General features: G+C 46.3%; 1 protein-coding gene across 1 annotated transcript; it reads right to left on the bottom strand.

The window, feature by feature from the left end:
• Positions 1–262: 262 nt before the first annotated feature.
• Positions 263–14,904, bottom strand: dusp16 (dual specificity phosphatase 16). The gene is made up of 6 exons (XM_044186753.1): positions 14,594–14,904; positions 10,528–10,666; positions 5,964–6,127; positions 4,097–4,256; positions 3,858–3,981; positions 263–3,352 (listed from the first exon to the last, which is right to left on the bottom strand). Exons 1-6 carry the CDS (start codon positions 14,870–14,872, stop codon positions 2,248–2,250), a joined length of 1,971 nt encoding a protein of 656 aa, XP_044042688.1. The 5' UTR covers positions 14,873–14,904; the 3' UTR covers positions 263–2,247.
• Between the last annotated feature and the right edge of the window lie 1,509 nt (positions 14,905–16,413).

The raw sequence follows: 16,413 nt of genomic DNA, 5'->3' as shown, positions 1-16,413 counted from the left end.
CCTGGGCTGCATTCCACACTGGACACACATCGCTCTGCTCGTGCTGTGGCTGCCTTCACACAGGTGATGCAGCACGTGAACCTATTACAGCACGACATAAATATGATGCCACATGCACCTGAAAGTGAGCTAAATATGGCTTCTTGAAACTTGATGTGTTCAGGTAAATCGACAGGTAAACAGGTGTTGATCACAGAACAAATGAACCGTTGAATTAGGAGGCGATTTGGTTCTCAGGTGTCAGAAACAAACTCAATCAATATTTTCTTTTACTGCTTTTATACATTTTTAATCAGATCAATTCTCCAAACCACAGTAGTGCAACACGAACACGTCTGTTACTGAACCACACCGACGTCCGAGTCCCAGCCTCCGATCCTCTGGACAGGTGAGCTCTGTTCACCTGGTTCTGTTCACCTGCAGCTCAGATCACACCTGAGCTGTTCTCTGCCAACGAGCTGCTTCAAAACTCTGAAAAACAAAAGGGAGGATCTGGATCTGGGAGGTGCTGCTGAGACTGAAAGCGTCAGTCAGAGAATCATCATCATCATCATCATCATCATCATCGCGTCTGAAGCGCTCAGAGTCCGTCAGTGAAGTCGTCCTGTCTGTCACATTGCAACACACATCGGCGACGTCTTCAGAGCGACAATAATACATCATCACGTTCGTTAGCTCTCCTCCTGCCGCACCAGAGCCGAGCAGGTGACGCTCCCTCCCACACCTGGACAGGTGAGGCTGCGTGAGATGGCGGCTCTGCAGTAAATACTTTACGATTTAAAAAGATCCTTCGCGGATTTTGGCTGAATCCAGACGCACTTCCTGCGACGTCATCACGTAAAGTCTGAGCTCCTGCGACCCATCACACGGTACTTCCTGAATCGTGTAACAGCACTGTGTGTGTGTGTGTGTGTGTGTGTGTGTGTGTGTGTGTGTGTGTGTTTTTCATGATTCAGTTATTATAAAAACGTATTGTGTTCACATCAAAACGTCAGCTGAGGATACAAACCACTGATTTATTTTCTTAAAACAAACCTTTTGTCTCCTCAGACGTGTGCACGGTCTCTCGGTGAGAAGTCATCATCATCATCAATCAATCAATCAATCAATCAATCATCATCCAGTGTGCCTCGCTGTGTTAACACATACGGATAAAATACATGGAAATGTGCAGTTTGAGTGCTGAAAGAACTGATTCATTTCCAGAACTCAAACTCGCTCGTCTCTGGACGAGTTTTCCTTCGTCACACTTTGAAAGTTTGAATCATTTTTCTACGTTAAACGGGTCACGAGGCTTCCAGGACTCTACACTTAGTGTGTGTGTGTGTGTGTGTGTGTGTGCGATACAGCTACTTATAGTAATACCTGTACTATATACTGCCTGAAGTGGTAGTTCTGTCAGCCGCAGTGCTTCAGGCTGAACGCTGTTTTGCTACACGAGCACCGAACCGATGATCGTCACAGCAACGCGCCCGTTACGGCCGAGCGTTTGGACTCCGCCTTTGTTATTGATGGTTTAAAGTTTAGGAGCTCGTTGCTTTTTAGCGTTCTGAGTGTTACAGACGGTTTGGTGTTTAAACCCCGTCAGTCTGCAGGTGTGTGTTTAATGGGGTTTCTTTAGTAAAATACTTTAAAGTTTGTTCAAGCAGCTGCTGGTGTTTTTATCAGACGTTAACAGATTTAGTCTGTGTGACGTTGATGAGCTGCACTTCGTAACATCCTGGCCCAAATACAAGACGACCCCGATTATAAAACCCACCAGCTGACATTTTGAAGATAAACACTTTCAGATTCGTGCTGTGGAGAAACTCCTGCAGGTTAAACCGAACTAACTAAACACACTGAGGCTGATTAACTCTAACAGACTCACAATAAACAGAGTTGAAGAAATCTGTTAGCCTAGCAACATTAAGGCTAAAAACAACCCATAATGCATCACTCTCCCTCCTCTCTCTATTCAAACAGAACAGCTGATGCTGTGAAGAAGTAATTGTCTCGTCCTTTTTCAAACTTAAGTTCCAGAAAAAAAAATCTTATATTTGGGCCAACGTGGTGACGAAACACGAGCATCCAGCCGATCTCTGAACCGTCGCTCCGCTGCGTGATATCGACACGCAGCGAAGCGGCCGATGTGTGTTGCACGTTACTCTCCACGACATTGAAGCGTCAGTAGCGTCGAAGCTGCTCCGGTCAGATTCGTCCCGACCGAGTGTGAGATTTCTGTCTCAAACTGTCTCCGGATCAGTTTCAGGACACCTCGATGATCTCCATGCTGCCGGAGAAGCTCGACTGACTCCCCACCTTCCCCATCTCCTCTCTGGACCTGCTGTCCGTCATCCCGTCTCCAAACTCCATCTGACAGCTGCGTCGCTTCAGCTGCTTCTCGAAGCTGCTCTCTTCGTGCCAGCTCCTCCTCGAGTCCCCGCGGTCGCCCGTCCTCTGCCGGCTGCGCCGCCGCACCGCCTCCAGGCCGTGGCCGCAGCTGTAGGCCGCGAAGCTGCCGCCGCTCAGGATGGCTGAGGTGGAGTAGAAGCGCGTGGAGTCGGAGGAGAGGTACCAACCGCCGGCCAGGGAGGAGGTGGAGACGGTGACGGGCCCCAGCAGGATGTCTGAGTGCCAGCCTTTCAGGGCCCCGCTGGATCCCGGTTTGGCCAGATGCTGCTGGCTGCGCGAGAGGCCGAACAGGAAGCTGGTGGCGTTCTCCTCCATGCTGCCACTCCGGTGCAGCTGGTGCGAACAGTTCGGAGCAGCGGGCGGAGGTTTGGTGAAGCCGCTGGAGGCCGGCGGCGCGACTCGCTCCGGTCCGACGGCCTCCTCTTTGTCGGGGCTCTGCTCCGGAGTGGACTGCTCTGAAACCTCCTGCACCGGGGAGAACTGGCAGGGTTTACTGGTCGGCTCTTTGAAGGCAGACGGTTTGTAGAAGTCGGCGGCGTCTCCTGATCCACCGTGAGGGACGAACACTCGGTGAGGAGCGTTCCCGCCCGGCTCGCCGTACGACTTGATGTCCAGAGAGAAGGAGCGCTTCAGCCGGGCGTTGTCTTCAGGTCCGTCGGCGAGCTGCAGGCCGCTCAGAGCCTGAGCCAGCAGACGCTCCTCGGGGGCGTCGGCTAAAACACACGGCAGGGTGAGGGGCTCCAGCAGGGCCAGGCCGGGGCCCACGGGGGCCTCCTGGCAGGCCGGAGGCTCCAGGTCCTCGGGTTGAGCGGGGGCCTCACTGCTGGGCTCCGGATGATGGAGGGACTTCAGTTTAGTTTCAGTACCGTGAGGACTTTTTATCTTCTTCTCGAAGTCCAGCAGCTGACCCAGGAAGTTAAAGTTGGGAGAGATGGTCGGCCTCTTCTCCTTCACAAACCTGTAAAAACACCAAGAATGCGGAGGTCCGTCATTAGTGTGAATCAGGACCAGTGTTTGTAATGAACAGTGACACATTAATTAGAGGGTCTGGACTCATTAGGACAGACTCTCTGTATTGTTTGGACCTATGTGGAGAGGAATGTGCACCATGAACATCAAACAGGAATCTGAACTCCGGCAAACACGGAAACTCTGGGAATTTCATTTAGTCAGTTTGAGACGCAGCTTCAGTTTAAACATCAAACACATTTTTTTGTCACTGTTTATTGTTTAATGTTGCAAATCTTTTACCAATAAACCCTCATTCAGTGTTTCCTCCGCCTCCTGGACTTGGAACGTGGTAAAACGGCCACTACAGCACCGTGATGCGTGACAGTTTAATAAAAAGCCCGAGCAAGTGGTTTGTTCGTGCTGAACTCACGTTATATCATCTGCATCAAGGAGAGGAAATGATATATAAACCAAAAGGTGCTGGATGACTGTGGGAGAGTGCGACGACTCACCTGTATGCCTCGTCCAATGTCATGTCCATCCTCTTCATGATGTAGGCGATGGCGATGGTGGCTGAGCGGGAGATTCCAGCCAGACAGTGAACCAGGACCCGAGCGTTGGAGGCTTTAGCCTTCTCTGAAATACACAAACACTGACGGTTCTTATCCGGTAATATCTGTGTGACTCCTACAGGAACATTTCCCTGATATACAATCATAAAAGAAAAAAGGTAAAAGAAAAGGCCGCTGACCTATGAACTCCACCGATCTGTCCAGCCAGGGCAGGATCTTCTCACAGAAGGAGTCGTTAACAGGAACTCTCAGGAAGTGAGACTCCGGGATGAAGTCAGGTTTGGGGCAGGTGTTACTGGCGTTCAGGACGTAGACGATGTCGTTCTGCTGCATCAGATCCTGGAGAGACAAAACCAGCGTTCATACAGAGATCCAGGCTGAAAACGATTCGATTCGTTAACCCTGGATGAAGTCATCTTGAACAACTGAGCGCTCTTATTTTGAAATAAAGGCAAAATGAGTAGAGGGTTGAAACCAGGATCAACCTTCATGTTGAGAGGCGGTTTGAAGCCGAAGGGAAAACGTGTTAATGTTGCACCTAAAATCTGCCAAAACAGCCACACCAACGTTTTCTAACGACACCTGTGCGAAGTGTTAAAATACAGATTACACACTGAGTTTCTGAAACAGATCTCTGATCAGTTCTGTGGGACGCAGTATGTGTGACAACTATAGCAATAATCTATCAGTTATATGAGAACAGTGAGCCAGGTCAGGTTGAACTTTAGTGACCTCAGAGATGTTGAGCGCTGAGTATGATGAGGTGAGTTACTGCAGTACAGTTACTGTCATTACTCCAGATCACTACAAAGACAAACGTGAGCGAAGTTAAAGTGAACAAAGTAAGAAAACGTAGATTTTTAGTTTTCAGTAATATTTTATAGCAGAGGCGGATCGGATCACCTGAGACAAAGACTCCACTTACGTCATAAACAATTCAGAAATACAACGCGAACCTTCGGGTGAAAGAGCAGATTATTTAACGGCCGGTCGTCGTCTCGCAGCACCACTTCAGCAGCTTCAACTTGTTAGCAAAACGCTTGTAGAACCAAAAGGAGCACGGATTAGCGTCAATGCTGCTCCAAACAGCAGGTTTTTATTCCACCAGTGTGCTCCTGAATGTGCAGAGCGAATCGTTACAAGGAAAAGTCCCCAATGAATATTTTTCTGCAAAGTCCAAAAACTCTTAAAAAGACGCCGCAGCGGGTTTGATGTTCTGTTAGCGACGCAGCACAGCTTCGGGTCGCTGTTATTGCTACATTAGCAAGAAGGTCAAACATAAAATATAGTTTTGTCAGTGTGACTGATGTGAACGTATCAGGTGTTGTGAGGACCGAGTAAATGTTGCTGTGACAAATAAAGGCAGTGAAGTTGTTTCCGTATTCTTTTATTAGATATTTCATCATTTAAATCTTCACTTTGATCTTTTTACCGGCTTTTATTTGGCAAAGTTCGTGTACAGCTGCTTGTGTTTAGACATTAAATGATGCGTGTTAGATAACTTGGTATCTAATTTGGAGACTATTTACTGAGGAACTATTAACACTAACTCAATAAATAGTTCAGAGCCGAAGCTACAAACCGTGTCAAACTGTTTGTAAACGCTACTCAACACTATTTCTTAAACGAGCAGGTTTTCATACTCGAGGTAGATTTCTTCACCATGTAAACACATCACCGGGTGTCTGAATCAGCTTTCTCCATGTGAGCGTGTGCAGGACAAAGACTGCGTAACGATGCCCACCGGCCACATCTAAATTAAACAAAAAAAAACGTATAATGTCTAACGATAATGCCCGGTTTCATCTGAGTTACTGAGCCTCGACTGTGACGAACAGAACCAACAAACACAGCGACTGTTCTGTTCTCAGCGGCTGGAGGCAAGAAAACAGTCTGACACAGTTTTTAGTTTCAGATTCTGACCGCCGATGAAGCAAACTGAGCAAAATAAAGGTTCCTCAGAAAAAGAGAGGATAAATCTGATCCTGGCTGATTCACAGTGATCAGAGACAACAACCTGGTGAACCGTGTCTGACTCTCCGATACCTTGTTGAGGACGTCTCTCTGGCAGCCCAGGTACAGGTGAGGCAGGATGCGGGTCGGCCCGATGTTGGTGACCGGCAGGCAGGGCTGAGAGATACAGGAGGGAACCAGAGTGGACTTCCCCTCGCACAGACCAGGAAACAGGTGGGAGAACTCTGAGAATCCACCTGAGAGGAACAGACATACAAACGTTTATGATCCTCCGCTGCAGGACGAGCTTCAGGTTTGCGTGGAAACAAACCACAAGATGATTAAAACCTGCCGAGACAAAAACAGCCGACACATATCGACTCAGACAGGAGCGCAAACACAGAAATAACATGAATTATCTCGTGTTTGTGACGTTTGCTCGACCACTTTTAAAAACCGATTATTTCTCCCTCTCAGACGTCTCAAAACATTAAACATGCTTAAAACGATCTTCTAAAAACACTTCAACTACACACACTGTATGATTTAATCGTCCGAATGTCAGCACTAACTGAACAGACTGAAACAGACTCGGTCCAACTGGATCTCTTTTAGTCAGGAGGCAGATTTCTTAGTTTCTGTCCCAGACGTGGAGACGTGGACCAACTGTCAAAGGTAAAAAGGTAAGTTCATACTGTTCATACGCCGAGACATCAGCACGGTTTCACAGCTCACTGATCTCTTTCAGTTTCAGTTTCTGCTGAAGTAAAACCAACATTTCCTGCTTCACATTAGAAACTTTCCACCAGCGAACTAGTGAGGCTTTAATTGTACAGCAGCTGCAGGAAACGTCGACTCCTGTTGTTGTTGCAGGTACAGGTGAGAGGATAAAATACCACCAGAGAGTAACAGATCAGCGAGTTAATCAGACACGGAAACACTCGAGGTTTATAATACTGTGAGAAAGGACTTTACAACTCTGGAAAAGTTATTATTTTATCTTTTGTCACAACTATAGAGAGGTAAACTGTAGAATTGTATTGTTCTCGTTACAAAGTCATCAGGAATGTTTGCTTGCTCATATTTGATTGGCCGACGCGGCGCCTTGCTGGATGACGCTCCATTGCATTACTGCAACAGTTGAGCGAGGTTCAATTTGTTTTTGTTTTTTTTAAATAAATGAGAAATTTGCAGCAGCTTTACTTTCTCAGTATGTCGTGTATTCAGTTAAATGTTCAACTAATCATGTTAAGTTTCCACTGAACAGGTGATGCAGCTACAGTGTTTCAGGTCAGTGAAGACTTCTGACTGTTAACACAAAGAGTCAAATTTACAGATATTGAATATTGGCAGAGAATCTGATCTGTCAGCTGTCTGTCTTCTATTGAACAGCCTGCTGCACCAGCTACAGATGGTTCATCCTCCACACTTGTTGCCAGGCAACAAGCCTCTGAATTGATCCTCTGCAGGTCCAACATTGTAGTGCGCATGCGCCAACGTGCATGCTGCCTGTTGCTCCGTCTCCTCTTCCAACTTTTAGCTTTCCCTTTACTTCAAACTTGAGTAACTTGTGTGTAAGTGTAATTTAAACAAGGTGGACGCCCCCCTCGTGTCCTGGATTGTGGACTACCTGACTGGCAGACCAGAGCACTGTGTGTCGGACAGCGTGGTCAGCAACACTGGGGCCCCTCAGAGGGGCCGTCCTCTCTCCCTTCCTCTTCACCATCTACACCACAGACTTCAGCCTCCACACAGAGTCCTGCCACCTCCAGAAGGTTTCTGATGACTCTGCTGTGGTGGGATGTATCAGCGGAGTACAGGGCTGTGGTGGGGAACTTTGTCTCATGGTGCGAGCAGAACCATCTGCAGCTCAATGCGACAAAGTCAAAGGAGCTGGTTGTAGATCTACGGAGGGCCAAGGCACCAGAGACCCCGGTTTCCATCCAGGGGGTCAGTGTGGACATGGTAGAGGACTACAAGTACCTGGGAGTACACATGGACAATAAACTGGACTGGGCTAAGAACACTCAGGCTGTTTACAGGAAGGGCCAGAGCCGCCTCTGTTTCCTGAGGAGGCTGAGGTCCTTCAACATCTGCCGGACGATGCTGAAGATGTTCTATGAGTCTGTGGTGGCCGGTGCTGTCCTGTATGCTGTTGCATGCTGGGGCAGCAGGCTGAGGGCAGCAGGCTGAGGGCAGCAGGTTGAGGGCAGCAGGCTGAGGGCAGCGGACGCTAACAGGCTCAACAAACTGACCCGTAAGGCCGGTGGCATTGTGGGGGTGGAGCTGGACTCTCTGGCAGTGGCGTCAGAGAGGAGGATGCTGGGTAAACTACACGCCATCTTGGACAGCGTCTCCCACCCGCTCCATGACGTGCCGGTCAAACAAAGGAGCACCTTCAGCGGAAGACTCATCCCCCCACAATGCACCACAGAGCGCCACAGGAAGTCATTCCTGCCTGTGGCCATCAGACTCTTTAACTCCTCCCTCTAAGTGTCAGTCTGTATGACCCGAAGTCACTAAACTGGACATTGATCATTAACATCTCTGCAATACTTAATAATAATTGTGCAATATTCTCTGTTTTCAGTTTAAAATTCCCTATTTATTGACATTTATTCATACTTCTATTACTGCTGTGCGATATCCACCGTCTCATAATCATCTTAATAAGCTACACTTAACTTGACAGTACTCATTATTGCACTATTACTTATATTATATTATTACATTGTATTATTATACCGTACATACTTAACCTCTAAATCCACTTTGGTACTTACACTCATTTTAGCTTTTATACTTTATATCCACTTTGTACTTAATTTATCTGACCTGTATTATAGCGTATTATATTTTTATTGCTCAGTACTTCTCTTCCTGTGTGCGCTGACGTGACAGTGAGCAGCTGTAATGAAAGAGTTTCCCCTCGGGGATCAATAAAGTGATTGTGAACATGAACCTGATGAGATTTTCTTAAAACGGGTCTTCCGGTGTACACATGTGATCGCTGTCTGTTTTAAATCAAAGCATTTTTCTCTTTTCCAGCATGTTGCAGGACTGAATGGAGCCTGTACTGTGACTCCACCCCATGATGTAATCCACCTTATCTTATAAATACATTTAAAAAGGCCAAAGTCAGAGAGGACGCTGCCTGCTGTCCAGAACTCACAAGTCAAACCTCTCGTTTATTTCTAAGGATTTCCCTCAGGTCTAAAAACATCTGGCTGACTCGTTCTTGCAGAGGCGTAGAAAAGGTGAATAAATAAGACAGATCATGTATATTACGTCGTTTGAACCTTTTATATTAGATATTTTATTATCATTATTATCCTTTTTAATGCATATTTAGTACAAAAGTACAGTTAAAGCATAGTTAATAACTCCATCAGAAAATTAAAAAGTAAATCTAGTGTCAGAAAATAAGTTAGTTAACAAAGGGAAGCAGGTCAGTTATTTAGTTTCCTTTACCTATTTTTGTCATTTCTCTTTTATGCCTCTTAGCAAAGTATTTTTTGTTGATTTGCCTTTTCTTTTTAAATATCTTTATCTTTTATGTGCCAACATAAATTGTGCATAAAAAGGTGGATAAAAATGGCGCTATTTACCTGTTAATCCAGACCCTCCCTCCATATCACCTTTAAAGTGTATATTTTTATTCTCGTTATGAAATCTCATGTTTGGATCCAAACCAACAACATGTCAGTACCGTCTCACTTCCTGTCTGCGGCTCTCAGCTGCGAGCCCATTGGTTCCTGCTGAAGACGTAAATCTTTAAAAACACAGATCTGTAGTTTCCTGTTTAAAAAGGCTCAGTAGTTTCCTCAAACAGTTGCTCGCTGTAGTTTCTATCAGACCAACAGGAGGAAACAGAGCATCTGTTGGGGACTATTTCCAGCGGCGGATGAATCCACATGTGGTGCTGTAGTGAGTGTTTGGGGCAGCAGGACGGTGTGTGTGGGGCGGAGGCAGAATAAACTACAGTGTGTGTGTTCATGGTGAATATTTGGTACAAAATAGTGGAAAAGATTTCCAGTTTTTAACTAGTTTCTCATCTTCTGGAGACTCTGGAAAGCGTCTGTGTTTATAATGTTTATAGATTTGACTGTTACAGCCTCACATTGCAGAGTCAGGACTGATTAAGATCCTCTTTTCTCCTTTAAACTTCCCTTTAAAGCTTCTTGTTGAATCTTTATCATCAGTCAGAGAAACAGGCTCCTCATTTATTCACAACAGATATAAGTTGTTGTTGTGTAACTGTTAAACCTTTGACCGAGTGATTTTGGGAAGACCAGGAGTCTTTTTGTTTTGTTTTTTTACATGTGAGGGTGGAGTCGTCAGCGCAGCATTACATCATGGTTAGATTACGTAACCCTTAGTGGAAAGAAGGGAGGACGTCTGCAGTCGACCCGCCTGTCGCTCAAACTAATAAACAGCTTTATCACAAGTGACTGAGCTGAAACTCTGAGTTCATCTGTCAGGCTGCTTCAAGACTGAAGGCCAAACTGTGACCGAGTGAACAGCAGGAACTCACAGGAAAACAACATGGATGCTGTTTGTGCTGGATGAGCTTCTACTTTTGGAAAATATATCAATAAAGTTTCTTCTGTTACCTCAGACCAGTCTCGGCCTCGTGGATCTTTTGACTCTGACTGACCTGAGAGCAGATGTACGGAGGGGAAGCTCCTCTCCAGTTTCAGCAACAGGACGCTGAGGAAAGACTCGGAGCTGAGAGCAGTCGGGTCTGAAGAACTCTGATCGTATACAACGACCTCCTGATCGCCCTGCAGCTCCAACTACAACACACACAAAGAGAGTTAGACTTTTAGGTGGACTTATACAAGTTAATTATAATATACAAGATCATTTTATACACTTTTATTACAATTACACATGTTAATCATACATATTTTCCTGCATTGACGCTGTATCTACCCGTGAAGGTGACTTTTCGACCCACAGTAAACACCTTAGATAGTCATGATGCTCCTATGACTCCTCACATCTCCACCCACAGTGACGATAAAGTTCCTACAATGTTTCTGCCCATCACGAGAATATTGCTCACCACCTGTAAACATTCACCTCTTTCATCAAGTTTAACCACCTGTGGTTATGTTTGTGTAGAAATATCAAAATCATCAAATATCATCAGAGGAGTTGTTTCTCTGCTCCCAGTAGAGCTGTTACAATACTGACATTTTGGTTTTGCTACCAAGTCATGAAATTTGATACTTAAAGAAGAGTAAACACTGTCCAACCCCCCTAAGATGTATTTCATAATATGTTCAGTTAAAAGACAGATAACCCTAACCCTAGACAAAATCCAAACATTAAAACGAATGAACTCAGTCACAACTAAGGTCATTTTAAAGCACAACTTTGACCAAATGCTACTTCAGACTAAGACCCGACTGATGCTGAATTTTTTAGGCCAATATCGCTAGATGTTTGAGACTTCAGGTAACAATATCGAGAGAGAAAAAACACCTGTCTGATCGTGTTTCTTGGACCCGTCAGACTTCTTTTTAGTGACGTCACCGTGTTCAAACATATCAGATATTAAAATTGGCCAGTGCAGTGTTATTATGACTGACTGACATTTTGCTTTAAAAGAACTTATGTGTTGTCTTGTGTTTGTTCTGATGTAGCAGCTGACTGCAGCATCAGACTTACTCTGACTCTCAGCACGAAGGTGGAGTCCGTACGAAACAAAGGTGGAGTCCGTACGAAACAAAGGTGGAGTCCGTACGAAACAAAGGTGGAGTCCGTACGAAACAAAGGTGGAGTCCGTACGAAACAAAGGTGGAGTCAGTAAGAAACGAAGGTGGAGTCCGTACGAAACAAAGGTGGAGTCAGTAAGAAACGAAGGTGGAGTCAGTAAGAAACGAAGGTAGAGTCAGTAAGAAACGAAGGTGGAGTCCGTAAGAAACAAAGGTGGAGTCCGTACGAAACAAAGGTGGAGTCAGTAAGAAACGAAGGTGGAGTCAGTAAGAAACGAAGGTGGAGTCAGTAAGTAAGAAACGAAGGTGGAGTCAGTAAGAAACGAAGGTGGAGTCAGTAAGTAAGAAACGAAGGTGGAGTCAGTAAGAAACGAAGGTAGAGTCAGTAAGAAACAAAGGTGGAGTCCGTACGAAACGAAGGTAGAGTCCGTACGAAACAAAGGTGGAGTCAGTAAGAAACAAAGGTAGAGTCCGTACGAAACAAAGGTGGAGTCAGTAAGAAACGAAGGTGGAGTCAGTAAGAAACAAAAGGTAGAGTCCGTACGGGGGTCTCTGTCAGTACGGGGGTGGAGTCAGTACGGGGTGGAGTCAGTACGGGGTCTCTGTCAGTACGGGGTGGAGTCAGTACGGGGTGGAGTCAGTACGGGGTCTCTGTCAGTCACGGGGTCTCTGTCAGTACGGGGTGGAGTCAGTACGGGGTCTCTGTCAGTATGGGGGTGGAGTCAGTACGGGGTCTCTGTCAGTATGGGGTCTCTGTCAGTATGGGGGTCTCTGTCAGTATGGGGGTGGAGTCAGTACGGGGGTCTCTGTCAGTCACGGGGTCTCTGTCAGTACGGGGTGGAGTCAGTACGGGGTGGAGTCAGTACGGGGTCTGAGTCAGTACGGGGTCTCTGTCAGTCTGGGGTGGAGTCAGTACGGGGTGGAGTCAGTACGGGGTCTCTGTCAGTACGGGGTGGAGTCAGTCACGGGGTCTCTGTCAGTCACGGGGTCTCTGTCAGTCACGGGGGTCTCTGTCAGTACACGGGGTGGAGTCAGTACGGGGTCTCTGTCAGTACGGGGTCTCTGTCAGTACGGGGTGGAGTCAGTACGGGGTGGAGTCAGTACGGGGGTGGAGTCAGTACGGGGGTCTCTGTCAGTACGGGGGTCTCTGTCAGTACGGGGGTCTCTGTCAGTCGACAGCCTCCTTCCCTTTAGAGACTAAACCACAGCGGTTTGGCTGCTTTACAACTTGTACTCACTCGAGGAAATTCTGCTTTCTCTCCTTCACTGCACACAGAATTAATTACAGCTCATAATCGTACGGAAAATGTTGCCTCAGTCTTAAAAACGAGCAGCCGAGCTTCCTTAAAGCTGTTATTCCAGTTTAACACAACACCACAGAAAGGGAGGAGCGGCCTCTGCAGCTCGCAAACTCTCTTTGTTAAATATAAATACACTGTTCTGAGGTCAGACGCCCACGTTCAGAGGAGTTTAAGGAGAGTGGGCAGGGCAAGGACCAGGTTAAGGAAGTTAAAGTGTTTTAAATACAGACTGGAGGTCAGTTTAAAAACTAAGACACTGAAACAAAGCTGTTGTTTCTGTATCTCACCATGTTGTGATGCTTCTTAGTTTTTGCTTTTATGTTTCCTGTCTGTACTCATCGACTCACTTCAGTCCTTCGTGTGTTCCCCCTTCGTCTCAGAGTCAAACCAGAACGTCCAGACATAAAAACACACAGCTGAAGTAAAGGTAGTTTACTCTCGCCAGTGATCAGTTTCCCAGATTTCCTACAAGGATAAATGTCCGTAAACCTGCTTTGGAATCATATTTTAAAAAAATCTCCTTATAAACTCCACATCTTACGTCATAATCATCATGTTTTGAAGTTTTTCCAGTCATTATTTTCTGTTTCCATGGTTACAGTGCAAACAGGAACTATTAGCAGCTAATGCAGCATCACTTTTCAAGGTGCCGATTGTAAACATTTAGGATTCAGGATTTAATGGCTGCTGCTGGTTTTTGCACATTTACCCTAATACACACAGGCTGTTACACTGATTATATTATTTACAAGAAACATTGATGATCTAAGCATGTGTCTTTGCTGTGCTTTCTCATTTTAGTGAAGTGGAAAATAATGATATGATAGGGGTTCAAGACTGTTTCTGTTTCGTTTCCTTTTATGGTTTTAGTCACAGGCCCTTTGATGGTTTGACGTGTGAAAATGTTAGCAGAGACACCAGACTGGCACCAATAAAAACAAGACAAACATAAAAAACTGTCAGATTTTAGTTTGACAAAAAAAATGAACAAATCTCAGTCCACGAGCTCCACTTACAAGCTTTTTTTGTTTCTGAACTTCCAAACTCATCTCACAGCCTTCATCGGCAGATGGATGGAGTTGGCTTTTGTGCCTTATTCAAGCTCAAAGTTTTGGAACTACAGTTCCATTAATGCTTTGGGGGATGTAAACAGGAAGTATAATGTTTCCATGGAGTCAGTGAGCTCGCTGTGGCCTCCCCCGTTTATTTAATCGATCTAATCACATTGTCCCCATTAACAGCAGCCGAACCAGCAGTCAGCAGCTCCTGTCTGCAGTGGACCCGTGGACGGACAGACAGCTGTCTCTGGATCACTGCGAGACTGAAGGAAACTTAGAAACAGCAGGATTCTCAGGCAGGTTCTGCAGTTAGGAGGAGCGTCTTTTTTCTATGATTTCTAAGCAGACGATGGGACACTTATTCACGATGGACATCAAAGATAATGAGATCTTTACACTGAATCTAAAAATATGTGTTTCATGTCTGTGTGTTCGGATATGACTGAGTTAATACTTCAGACTGCAGCAATTAGTCTCTGTGCATTTTTAATGAGCTGCGAGTCACTGCTGCAGCTCCACCTGCTGACCGTGCAAATCCCCCCCCCCCCCCCCCAAATTGATTTTATGATGTTGATGTTTTGTGAATCTGGTTTGTGGGGGACAGCTGGACCCCCCTGTGTTTGACTCTGCGGGGTGTTTACCTTCTTCTTGGCCGAGTGCTGCAGCAGCTCAGCGATCTGGACTTTGTCCTGCTGCAGCCTCCTCTTCATCAGCTTGGAGCAGTTCACATTCACCGCCTCCAGGATGTGTGAGGCGTTGTAGTCCACGAAGGGCCGGCTGTCGATCAGCACCACCCGGTCCAGCCCCCCCTCCAGCAGGGCCACCAGAGCCTCCGCCTCGATGGGCTGTACCCCCCCGGGCCTTAGTATCCCGGAACCAGACTTGGACCATGATTCTGGTCCCGCAGGCCGCTCCGACATGTCAAACTACTTCCCCTCCCTTCCCTCCCACCCCCCCACCCCCCTCCCTGCTTCTAGTCCTCCTCCCCACTCCTCCTCCTGGGCGTCCCGGGCCGGCGGTCCAGCGCAGTGACGCAGCCTGGCGAGGAACCTCAGAGGATGAAGAGCTCCATTGTGTCGGTCGGGTATGATGTCATCCTGATGGCGCTTGGCAGCCCAAAAAACCCCGGGACGAGAGAGAGAGAGAGAGAGAGAGAGAGAGAGAGAGAGAGAGAGGCCTCACTCTGCACTGAAAGCCAAACCCCCACTAACTAACTAACTAACTAACTAACTAACTAACCAACTACCTCTGTTGTGTTTGTCAGACTGTGTGTGTGTGTGTGTGTGTGTGTGTGACTGGTAGTTAGAGTGTGTGTTTCTGTGTGTGTTGAGTCTTCTGGTGGCGTGCAGGCTGGGGGTGAGGAGGGGGCTCTCATTCACACCACAGCAGGCGTGAAACAAAAGGCGTCTTTCCTCCTGGACTGAGCGCTGACGACATCACTCTGCACCTTGATCCTGGTCTTCATGCTGAAGTGGTTTCAGACTTTGGGCCCAAAAAAAAAAAAAAAAAAAAAAAAAAAAAAAAAAAGACAGTTAGCTTTGGTTTCAGGTTCATCGCAAACTTTCTGCGACGCTGCTCTACTGTTTCTAAAGAATAAACAAACATTTAGATTTTCTATTTTTGCCGTAACACAGTCAACAAGCGCTGCTTATGAACAGGTAAACTACTCGTCTGTCTGACCAGCTGCTTCTGCTCCTATAAGACGTTAAAGCACAGAGTTCGGGGAAGCAGTTTCAAAGCGTGGGTTTGGTGTGAAGATAATTTGCGTTGCTTAGAAACCCTCATCAGGACATTGTTAACCCTTCCGGTCTCTATGCTCGTGAGTCACAGTGGTGGAAAGTAACTAAGTACAGTTTTCAGGTACTTGTACTTTACTTGAGTATTTCCATTTCATGCTACTTTATACTTCTACTGCACCGCATCTCAGAGGGATAAATTGTACTTTTTTACTTGACTGATTCAGATTAAAAAATACAAAATAACAAATCAACAAAGAAACGATGATGAGGATAAAGATAAAACTTCATTGATCCCTCGGTGAAATCCACAAGCTACCCAGCAGCATTAGAGCCCGACCGATTTATCAGCCGTTATTGGCCTATCGTAGATATATCGGTGTATGTTATCCAATAGGAGCTAGACTAGATATAAAACTTTTCAGTTAATATAATGGCGTCACAGTGGCCGGCAGCGTAACAGGAGAAGAAAAAGCGGCTCTCTAGAAGTCGCTTCGGTAAAATACAGCTGGAGTCACAACAGCCACCTCATTAATGGTTAAACTACAAACCGCCATGTTCTGAACAGACTCACTACAAACATCTGCATTTTGGAACATGAGCAGCTGACTTAAACCGCTTTCGTCACCAGGCAGTGCATGCTGGGAAATGTGGGCCGTCGCTATGGCTACAATCCTCTCAGCGCCGCGCGGCACATGTAGCAGAGTGCCGTGTGCACAGCTGAG

This window comes from Siniperca chuatsi, linkage group LG23 (assembly GCF_020085105.1).
Source record: "Siniperca chuatsi isolate FFG_IHB_CAS linkage group LG23, ASM2008510v1, whole genome shotgun sequence".
Lineage (NCBI taxonomy): Eukaryota > Metazoa > Chordata > Actinopteri > Centrarchiformes > Sinipercidae > Siniperca > Siniperca chuatsi.
The sequence above is the reverse complement of the archived record's forward strand: the minus strand, read 5'-3'. Positions and strand labels throughout refer to the sequence as shown.

Coding starts and splice junctions, on each gene's coding strand:
- dusp16 (XM_044186753.1), bottom strand. CDS start 14,872: ATGTCGGAGCGGCCTGCGGGACCAGAATCATGGTCCAAGTCTGGTTCC. Junction 10,667..14,593: donor AGCACTCGGCCAAGAAGAAG/GTAAACACCCCG, acceptor TGTGTGTTGTAG/TTGGAGCTGCAGGGCGATCA. Junction 6,128..10,527: donor CTCCGTACATCTGCTCTCAG/GTCAGTCAGAGT, acceptor TGTTCCTCTCAG/GTGGATTCTCAGAGTTCTCC.